The sequence below is a fragment of the Nicotiana attenuata genome, unplaced genomic scaffold, assembly GCF_001879085.1.
Source record: "Nicotiana attenuata strain UT unplaced genomic scaffold, NIATTr2, whole genome shotgun sequence".
Taxonomy (NCBI): Eukaryota; Viridiplantae; Streptophyta; class Magnoliopsida; order Solanales; family Solanaceae; genus Nicotiana; species Nicotiana attenuata.
The window spans coordinates 5,024-16,285 of NW_017677363.1; the positions used below are offsets into that span (position 1 = coordinate 5,024).

Sequence of the window (11,262 nt, forward strand, 5' to 3'; positions counted from 1 at the left end):
GGGACATCGTTGCTGAGAGAAGGAACCCTAGAACTCGAATTCAAGGAGATTGAACGTCAAAAAGGTAATATCTTCACCCTTTAATTGATTCTAGCATTGGTTTGATGATTATAAACCCTAGTGCATGAGATATGAGTTGATGAGTTTGATAGAAAAGCATGAACGATTATAGGGTTGGGGTGTTGAGTGTTGATTATTGGTTAAGAGTGTTGTTTACCTTATGGGTGATGAAGAATAATGTTGATTATAACCATTTGAGACTTTAGAATTTATCTAGGATCAAGAGAATGGCTTGTTGGGTGTAGAAACACCATTAATAAGGACCATGAAGCTTTATGTCACCAAGTGTTTGAGAAAATGTTTAAGTGACTAAAACATGAGAATTTATGCTAATATGGAATCCCTTTGACTTGTATTGATATAGATTAAAGTTGAAAGGGTTGGCGAAGGTTGTATTACACTCAAGAGCAGGAAGTTAAGGTATGTGAGGCTAACTCTTTATGTTTGGGAATTTTAATGATTCTCCTTACACTACGTTTCTTTTACGACGTTACCAATTGCCTCAGAAATATAGTTAAGCCTAGTTCCTTGAATAGTTGTAGAACTTCTATTCTCTAGCTTCATAACTCGCTCATGACTTTATTCTGATGTGTGAGCTCAGTGCGTATTCAATACAGTACTGGGTTTGATGCNTATTTACAGCTCTTTTGTTCAGCTATTTTACATACCAGTACAATTCAAATGTACTGACGCCCCTTTTGCCCGGGGCCTGTATCTCGCGATGCAGGTAACGATTTACAGGTCGACGATTCAGCTTGCTAGGACATCTCGTATCAGCTATTGGTGAGCCCCAGTCTTTCGGGGCCTTATCTCTCTTTTATTTTAGTCATTATAGTATTTCAGTTAATAAGGTATACCGGGGACCTTGTCCCGGTAAACAGTTGGCATTTTCAGTATTCTTTAGAGGCTTCGTAGACTATAACCTAGTCAGTCAGATATTAGCAGGCTTTCATGTGTTAGCCTTGTCGGCTACTTGTTTATACTTGCAGACCTTTCAGTATTTTTCCGCATCTATGATATTTCAATCAGACTTTTTAGCAGACTATCATGATTTACATTTACCTCTAGCTCATAGTTATACCACATGTTGATCCAGCCATACAGTTGGTTCGCTCGGTCGCATGCAGTCAGGCACCGAGTGTCGTGTTACGCTCAGGCCATAGTTCGGGGTGTGACAAAGCTTGGTATCAGAGCCCTAGGTTCAAGAGTCCTAGGGAGTCTATGAAGTCGTGTCCAGTGGGGTCTCTTTTATGTGTGTGTGCGCGCCACACATGTAAACAGTTGACCACCAAGACATCTAGGATTGTTCCATTTCTTTTATACTCTAGATCGTGCAGTTAGAGTTATGCTTTCAGGAATCTTTCTAACCCGTGTGAATTGCGTAATTCAGAAAAATGCATGCAAAAAGAAAGTACACCAGGAGGGCCTCAGCTACTAGCCAGGGGGCCACAGCTAATGCTGCTCAGGAGGAGGACACTCCGGCCCAGGGGGTTGCACCGGGTTCAGTGCCCAGTGCTTCAGACATGGATGTAAGGGGAGCTATCCAGTTGCTCATCCAGATTGTTGCTACCCAGGCTCAAAGGCAGGGGACCAGTGGTGTTCATGAGACGGGTAGTTCCAGGTCTAGGGAATTCCTCAACATGAAACCTCCCGTCTTCACAGGCTCCAAAAAGGATGAGGATCCGCAGAACTTCATTGATGAGGTTCAGAAGATATTTCAAGTTAAGGATTCAGATGCTCAGATCCCCACTCTCTAGTCGGTACCTATTGCGAATGAGTTTCCAGAAGTGTTTCCCGAAGATCTCCCTGGAATCCCTCCCGATAGAGAGATTGACTTTGGAATTGATCTACTTCCAGGCACTAAGCCGATATCTATTCCGCCTTACAGAATGGCTCCAGCAGAGTTGAAAGAGCTAAAAGTCCAGTTGAAAGATCTTCTAGATAAGGGATTTATAAGGCCAAGTGTCTCACCTTGGGGCGCACCAGTCTTGTTTGTCCGAAAGAAGGATGGGTCTTTGCGTATGTGCATTGACTATCGTCAGTTGAATAAAGTCACCATCAAGAACAAGTACCCTCTTCCCAGAATAGATGATTTATTTGATCAACTTCAGGGTGCCCAGTGTTATTCCAAGATTGACCTCAGATCGGGATACCATCAGTTGAAGGTTAAGGAAGTCGATATTCCAAAAACAGCTTTTAGGACTCGATATGGGCATTTCGAATTTTTGGTAATGTCATTTGGTTTAACGAATGCACCAGCAGCTTTCATGGACCTGATGAATAGGGTCTTCAAGCCTTATCTTGATTTGTTTGTTATCGTGTTTATTGATGACATCTTGATTTATTCCCGTAGCGAGACTGACCATGCCGAACAGGCTATATGCAAAATTTTCTAAGTGTGAATTCTGGTTGAAATCAGTAGCATTTTTGGGCCATGTCATCTCAGGGGAAGGCGTGAAGGTGGACTCTCAGAAAATAGAGGCAGTGAAGAATTGGCCTAGACCTACCTCAGTATCCGATATAAGAAGTTTCTTGGGTCTAGCAGGCTATTACAGGCGTTTTGTAGAGGGATTTTCTTCTATCTCATCCCCTTTAACTAGATTAACTCAGAAGAAAGTCAAGTTTCAATGGTCCGACGCGTGCGAGAAAAGTTTTGAGGAGCTAAAGAAGAGGTTGACTTCAGCTCCAGTCCTGACACTACCAAAAGGAACCGAGGGGTTCGTTGTTTATTGTGATGCTTCAGGGGTTGGTCTTGGGTGTGTATTAATGCAGCACGGTAAAGTCATAGCTGCGTCGAGACAACTCAAGGCTCATGAGAAGAATTATCCGACTCATGATCTTGAATTAGCAGTTGTGGTGTTTGCGCTCAAGATCTGACGCCATTATTTGTATGGGGTACATGTTGACATTTTTACAGATCACAAGAGCCTCCAGTACATCTTCAAGCAAAGAGAATTAAATCTACGTCAGAGAAGGTGGCTCGAATTACTTAAAGATTATGATGTTGATATCCTCTATCATCCAGGAAAAGCAAATGTTGTAGCCGATGCTCTCAGTCGGCGTTCTATGGGCAGCTTAGCTCATGTTGAGGCAGACAAGCAAGCTATGGTGAAGGAAGTCCACCGCTTAGCAAGTCTAGGAGTTCGACTTTTGGACTCCGAAGATGGTGGCGTTGTTCTCCAGAACAGGGCTGAATCCTCCTTAGTAGCTGAAGTGAAGGAAAAACAGTTCAGTGATCCCTACTTATTGCAGCTGAAGGAGGGAATTCACAAACACAAGACTATGGCTTTTGAACAAGGGGGAGATGATGGTACCTTGAGATACAGAGGCAGACTATGTGTTCCAAACGTAGATGGGCTCAGAGAGAGGATTATGTCAGAAGCCCACAATTCTAGGTATTCTATTCACCCCGGTTCCACAAAGATGTATCACGATCTTAAGGAGGTTTATTGGTGGAACGATATGAAAAAGAATATAGCAGATTTCGTGGCTAAGTGTCCAAATTGCCAGCAGGTGAAAGTCAAACACCAGAGGCCTGGCGGTTTAACTCAGAATATAGAAATTCCCATTTGGAAATGGGAGATGATAAACATGGACTTCATAACCGGTCTACCTCGCTCGTTCCGGAAGCATGATTCGATTTGGGTGATTGTAGATCGACTTACCAAGTCAGCTCACTTCTTGCCAGTAAAGGCTACAGATTCGGCCGAGGATTATGCCAAGTTGTATATCAAAGAAATTGTCCGATTGCATGGGACTCCCTTGTCCATTATCTCAGATCATGGTGCGCAGTTCACAGCAAACTTTTGGAAATCCTTTTAGAAGGGATTGGGCACAAGGGTGGTGAACCTCAGCACCGCTTTTCACCCTCAGACAGATGGACAGGCGGAACGCACCATTCAGACTCTGGAGGATATGTTGAGGGCGTGTGTTATTGATTTTAAAGGTAGTTGGGACGATTATCTACCTCTCATTGAGTTTGCTTACAATAAAAGCTATCACTCTAGTATCAAGATGGCACCGTACGAAGCTTTGTATGGGCGAAGGTGCAGATCACCAATTGGTTGGTTCGAAGTCGGAGAAACGGAGTTGTTAGGACCCGATTTGGTCTATCAGGCTATGGAGAAAGTCAACTTAATACAAAGGCATTTGAAGACGGCTCAAAGTCGCCAAAAGTCCTATTCGGACGTGCGGCGTAGGGACTTAGAGTTCCAAGTTGATGATTGGGTGTTTTTGAAAGTATCGCCCATGAAAGGCGTTATGAGATTTGGGAAGAAGGGGAAACTTAGTCCCCGCTATATTGGTCCATATAGAATCCTGCGAAGGATCGGACATGTGGCTTATGAGTTGGAATTGCCACAAGAACTAGCTGCCGTACACCCAGTGTTCCATGTGTCCATGTTGAAGAAATTCGTGGGAGACCCGTCACTTGTGGTTCCTACAGAGGTTATAGGGGTTAAAGACAGCCTATCTTATGAAGAAATTCCAGTAGCTATTCTTGATCGTCAAATTCGCAAGCTCAGAACTACGGAAATTACTTCAATAAAAGTGCTTTGGAGGAATCAAAAGATTGAAGAGGCTACATGGGAAGCCGAGGAGGACATGAAGTCCAGATATCCCCATCTCTTTGAAGGGCAAAAGGAAAATGTGGAAGGTAATTGACCTTTCCATTCAGTTCTTATATTATAATCTCCATGTTCTTCAGTATTTACTCAGCTTAGTATTTAGTGATCACGTGCTCATTCAGTTGGATACACATGTATTCATGATATTTCAATATTCGCATATCATCATCACACCCGTTTAATGTCCATAGATAGTCATAGTTGCAACCAGGACCATCATTCGAGGACGAATGATCCCAAGGGGGAGATAATGTAACACCCCATAAATTCGGCTTAGGTGTGAATGTGGTAAATGAGTGGTAAGGTTATATTTTGAACATGTGAAGTCCCAAAGGGATGATTGTGGGTAAAATAGTTGTTTCAAAAATCAAAATGGAAAGAGAGGTGCATAAGATTTGACAAAAATCGACTAAGTTGCAGAAGGTCTGCCTTCCATCAAGTTATAGTGAAAATTTGTAAGGAATTAGGGAAAACGCAAAGCATGAAAGTTGTAGGCCTTTGAAATATCTTTCCAATGATATATTATGGAGCCCGAACGGACTCTGTGCAAAAAGTTATGTGCATTTTTCGGAACAGTACGCGTATGCGCGAACACTCGCGCGAACAAGCCTCCAGGTGCGCGAACTCGCGCGTGGGAGGCAGTGTTACTGCCGTTGAGCGCAAACTCTTGCGTGAACAAGCCTCCAGGTGCACGAACTCACGCGTGGGGGGTCGTTTTAAAGCTATATTTCGTCCCCCACAGCCCCAAAACATAAAAACTTGCTCTAGAAAGGGGAAGTCTCAAAAACCTAACTCCTTAAGGGTCCTTCCACCACCCAAGGTAAGTTCTAATGGTGATTCTAAGTTAATTTCACTTTTCCAACATCTTATTAACATGGGTAAACCCTCCATAGCATTAGATATTCGATTGGGACATCATTGTTGAGAGAAGGAAGCCTAGAACTCGAAAATCAAGGGTTTGAACTTCGAAAAGGTAATGTCTTCACCCTCTAATTGATTCTAGCATTGGTTTAATGATTATAAATCCTAGTTCATGAGACATGAGTTGTTGGGGTTGATAGAAAAGCATGAACGATTATAGGGTTGGGGTGTTGAGTGTTGATTATTGGTTAAGAGTGTTGTTTTCCTTATGGGTGATGAAGAATAATGTTGGTGTAATCATTTGAGACCTTAGAATTTATCTAGGAACAAGAGAATAGGTTGTTGGGTGTAGAGACACTATTAATAAGGACTATGAAGCTTTATTTTTATCAAGTGTTTGACAAAATACTTAAGTGACCAAAACATGAGCATTATAGCTAATGTGGAATCCCTTTGACTTGTATTGCTATAGATTGAAGTTGAAAGGATTGACAAACGTTGTATTACGCTCAAGAGCAGGAAGTTAAGGTATGTAAGGCTAACTCTTTATGTTTGGGAATGTCTATGATTCTCCCTACGTCCTATTCATTATGATCATTACCAGTCTCCTCAGAAAGGAACTATGCCTTAGTTCCCTGATCAGTAGTAGGACTTCTATTCTCTAGATGGCATAGTCTCATAATCATTCGATATTCTATGAGTTTCAGTTATGACAAATCAACTTGTTATGAATACTCATCTCAGTCTAATCCTATTCACTATTCCAGTATCATGTAACCCAGTATGGCTCATTGTTTCAGTATCATGTATTGTAATATGATTCTCAGTTCCTGATTTTATATTCTTGAATGTTGAACACCTGTATTTGGGCCTGAGGCCGCAGTTTATGCTTTATGCATCTTTGGGCCTGAGGCCGCAGTTATGTATACGTATACTTGGGCCCGAGGCCGCAGTTGTGCACATATATATATATATATATTATATATAGGGCCTGAGGCCGCAGTTTAATATTCAGTTAAACAGGTTGTTCATCATTCAAAAGAGGGAGTATTCACATCCTTACTTCCTTGTTCAGTTATCAGTTTATCAGCTACAGTTCAATTTCAGTTTCAGTATTTACAGTTCTTTTGTTCAGCTATTTTACATACCAGTACAATTCAAATGTACTGACGCCCCTTTTGCGCGGGGCCTGTATCTCGCGATGTAGGTAACAATTTACAGGTCGACGATTCAGCTTGCTAGGACATCTCGTTTCAGCTATTGGTGAGCCCCAGTCTTTCGGGGCCTTATCTCTCTTTTGTTTTTAGTCATTATAGTATTTCAGTTAATAAGGTATACCAGGGACCTTGTCCCGGTAAACAGTTGGCGTTTTCAGTATTCTTTAGAGGCTTCGTAGACTATAACCCAGTCAGTCAAATATTAGCAGGCTTTCATGTGTTAGCCTTGTCGGCTACTTGTTTATACTTGCAGACCTTTCAGTATTTTTCCGCATCTTTGATATTTCAATTAGACTTTTTAGTAGACTATCATGATTTACATTTACCTCTAGCTCATAGTTATACCACATGTTGATCCAGCCATACAGTTGGTTCGCTCGGTCGCATGCAGTCAGGCACTGAGTGCCGTGTTACGCCCAGACCATAGTTCGGGGCGTGACATTTTGAGAATAATATCTATGTAATTACTTAAAATTTATATTCATTGATATAAAATATACATGCATCGCGTATTATTATGTTGTATTTGGATATTTGTTTGCTATATGCATTTTCTTTGCTCGATTATTTCGTTGTCGTTATCTTTTATTATTTGGTGGTGTATACGTACATTTGATTGTATGTAGCATATTAAGTTTATAAGGAATAACAAAAGGATAGAGTTCTAAAGCATATGAGAAAAATTTTAATTGAACCTGAGATGTCAAATTCAATGTATAATTTGTTGTCAATATGTTGGAGTATGTGTGCGCGTCTGTATCATAGTAAAATAACGCCGAGATAATTAGCTGAATTGTTTACCTTTAAAAGTATATTTAATGTTAACTCTAATCACCATAGGATCTGTACGTCATTAAATATTCTTATCCTAAATTTCGGCTATCATGTATTTCGTAGTCAAGTGTTATTGGTCGCAAAGTTGCCTATGAAAGATTTGCTTAAATGTTAACCATTTTTTTCAATTAATTCTTATTTTATCGAATATGCTTTCAATATAAACTTTGTTTGTTATTGGATAAAAAGAATAGGTAGGATAACAATAGCTAAGTGATTTATAACTCAAAAAAGGAGCTTAGAAATGGGATCACCTAAAATTTTATTTCTTTCTATATAACTTTCATATTAACTAACATGGACAAATGCAGATGTTAATATTAAACTGTTCGTCTCACAAGTTCAAAAGATATTCAATTATTATTTGTTAATTATTATGTAAACATAATAAATGAGTGTTGCATCGTACCTTACTATTTTATATGAATTATTTATTGAGTGACGTGGAATACACGTGCGACGCATCGTAATCTAAAGCTAGTAAGAGACTAAAGTTTGAACCTCAACATAAAGAGAAAAATGATCTCCATATGTCCAAACCTTAGTGAATATACTTTGGTCGTGATCACAATCTTTTAACCGCTCTGGAAATAGGGTGGGTAAATCTTCTATGGCTACCTAGTTGTAATAGTATCTTTACGCTTTCACTTATTTTTGTTTATTTCTTTTGTGATAGCAATGCTATATAATCCAAAAAGGAAATAGCACCAAACAAAATGCTTGTGTAATGGTTAGCATCTAAAACAAAATGTGTGGGTGCAAGTGTTGTTGGATTTTGTCAACCCCGGCTACCGCTCCCTTATCGTTTACACACTTCGGTGCAAAAATTAATTGCTTTTCAAGTTTTTGGATTGTTGAATCACATGCCTACTGTTGTACCTATGTCCCAAGAGGTGCCAAAACCTACTATTCTGCTTTAACTAAAGACACTCAATTACATCAACATATACTACTACTTTTCCTGTCGCTCTTTCTTATATTATTAGTCTAGTTAAAATGATGTATTGAATTAATTTAACTTTTAATTGACGTACTTACGATCACAAAGTTCTCACTACATATTTAAGATTACTATTTTTTTTTTGTCAAACATCGCCGTATGAATTGAAATAGAAAATTATTACTGTAGTAATTGGAACTTCAACGTACTGCTCCTACTATTTAGATTGGCAATTATCTCCGAAGGCACAATTCCCAAAAACCATGGCTTCTTCTTCTCCTCTCCTCCTTTTTCTCTCTATCCTTTCTCTCCTCTTTCCCTTCATTTCTTCATCAAACTCCCCAACAACAATTCCCCTCTCACTTTTCAACACCAACCCAAATCAAGATTTTTACCAAAAGCTCACTCATTTAGCTTCTGTTTCCTTAGCTAGAGCTCATCATATTAAGAATTCTCAAGATTCTTCTGTTTCCAAAATCCCTTTATACCCTCATAGCTATGGAGGTTACTCAATTACTCTTGGATTTGGTACTCCTCCTCAAAAAATGTCTTTTATTATGGACACTGGTAGTAGCTTTGTTTGGTTCCCATGTACTAAAAAATACCAATGTTCCAAATGTCCTGTTTCTTCACAAAATATTCCTACATTTGTTCCCAAGTTGTCAACTTCAGCTAGGGTTGTTGGATGTTTGAATCCAAAATGTAGCTGGATTCACCCCAAAACCAATCCAAAATCTCGTTGCCAAGATTGTCAATCACAAAACACATCAAATTGCAAACAGATTTGCCCACCTTATATCATTCTATATGGTGCAGGTTCCACGGGTGGACTTGGCCTAGTTGAAACATTAAACTTACCCAACAAGAAAATTACAAATTTTCTTGTTGGTTGTTCTTTATTTTCCTCTCAACAACCGGCTGGAATCGCGGGTTTTGGTAGGGGATTTTCATCATTGCCAAATCAATTAGGTGCCAAGAAATTGTCATATTGTCTTGTATCTCATACATTTGATGACACTAGCAAAAGTAGCATGCTTGTTTTGGATAGTTGTAATGAAAAGTCAGCAAATTTGAGCTACACCCCTTTGCTGAAAAATCCAGTGGTTGCTAGAAGAAATGCATTATTAGAGTATTATTATGTTGGCCTAAGAAAAATCACAGTTGGTGGGCAGAAAGTGAAAATACCATATCATTATTTGACACCAAATTCCAAAGGGGATGGTGGGACTATAGTGGATTCAGGGACAACTTTCACATTCTTGAATCATGGAATTTTTGAGCCAGTGATGAGTGCTTTTGTGAACCAAGTAAAGGGGTTTTCAAGAATTGAGAAAATTGAAAAATTGACAGGTTTAAGGCCATGTTTTAATGTTTCAGGGCATAAAACAGTGTCAATGCCAGAGCTGAAGTTTCATTTCAAAGGTGGTGCAGAAATGGCATTGCCGTTAGCAAATTACTTCTCTATTGTTGGCGAGAAAGATGTGATTTGTTTGACTATGGTTACTGATAGAGATTCCGGGTCTGAGTTATCGACCGGGCCGTCCATAATTCTTGGGAATTTTCAGATGCAGAATTTGTTTGTTGAGTTTGATCTCAAGAATGACAAGTTTGGGTTCAGACAGCAAGTTTGCAAATGACATAAAGTTGAGGAAAAGGAAAGGGTGAAAAGTGCTTAAAGACTTTACCTTTAGAAAAATCACAACAAAATATTTGCTTTTTGAGGTAATCTGACATGATTTTGTAGTATGATTACTTCTTAAAGTAGTTTAATTGGTAGAGGTATTATAGTGGAGGCCTATTGGTGGAAGATTAAGAGCCATGTACCTTTGTTTTTTTTGAACTTTTCTTAGGAATAATGGAAGAGCCGAGGCTCTCTCGGAAACAACTTTCATAAGGCAAGGCAAGGCAGGCTAAAAAGAAATAAAGGGAAGGAAATTGCATACTTTATGAAGAAGTTTTTGTTGATTTTACACTAGGAATAAATTCTCAGTAGCTCATAGTTTAATTTCTTTTTTTAGTTAAGAAAATTTAGTTGGTGTTATGTAAACAACTTTCGCATTGTCAGACAAGGAAATCATGTGGTTGGATGGTGCATTTTCTCCAAAAAGACGGCACTTTTGAGTTTTGAGTGTGTTTTAGGATATGATTGAAACATCATGTGGTGTATCTGCCAGTTGCTAATACTATTTTAAGATTACAAAACCTATTTTCTCTTGCCTTGGGGTTTACTTCACTAGTATGATTAAAAAAAAAAAAAAAAAAGGAATTCCCAAAAGTATTACTACTATTTTTCTTGAATGGATGGTCTAAAGGGGGAAAAGGTGAAGAAAAAACAGATGAATACTACAAAAGGAAGATATTGTGACAGAGAATTACAACTATAATACAGAAGAAAAGCAATTTGGTTCAATAAACAGAATTGTCCAAAAGTTTCCAGAAATGTTTATGGGTTACTGGGAAAAAAAGAAAGAAAAAGGGAGTAAATCAAGTGATTTTTATTTTCTCTTGTTAACTAAGCACTTCATATTTTACATATTAGGCAGAGATATCAAGAATTCTCACTATTCTCATTTCTCACTGATCCAATTCTGAGTCCTGATCCTTCATTCAGATTTCAGTGTGAAGTTATGAGTCACGGGTCGCTCCATGTGGCCTGACCGATTCCACTAGGAGAGAAAAGTAAGGGTGGTTGAAAGAAGTTGTCATATCCTCTAAAACTCATCTG

At 39.1% G+C, this 11,262-nt stretch overlaps 2 protein-coding genes across 2 annotated transcripts; both read left to right on the top strand.

Annotated features, from left to right (window-relative positions):
* Positions 1 to 2,424: 2,424 nt before the first annotated feature.
* Positions 2,425 to 2,937, top strand: LOC109221383 (uncharacterized mitochondrial protein AtMg00860-like). Its single transcript, XM_019385867.1, has 2 exons — positions 2,425 to 2,748; positions 2,833 to 2,937. Exons 1-2 carry the CDS (start codon positions 2,425 to 2,427, stop codon positions 2,935 to 2,937), a joined length of 429 nt encoding a protein of 142 aa, XP_019241412.1.
* Positions 2,938 to 8,672: 5,735 nt separating this feature from the next.
* Positions 8,673 to 10,743, top strand: LOC109221384 (probable aspartyl protease At4g16563). The gene has a single exon (XM_019385868.1). It carries the CDS (start codon positions 8,801 to 8,803, stop codon positions 10,172 to 10,174), a length of 1,374 nt encoding a protein of 457 aa, XP_019241413.1. The 5' UTR covers positions 8,673 to 8,800; the 3' UTR covers positions 10,175 to 10,743.
* Positions 10,744 to 11,262: the final 519 nt, after the last annotated feature.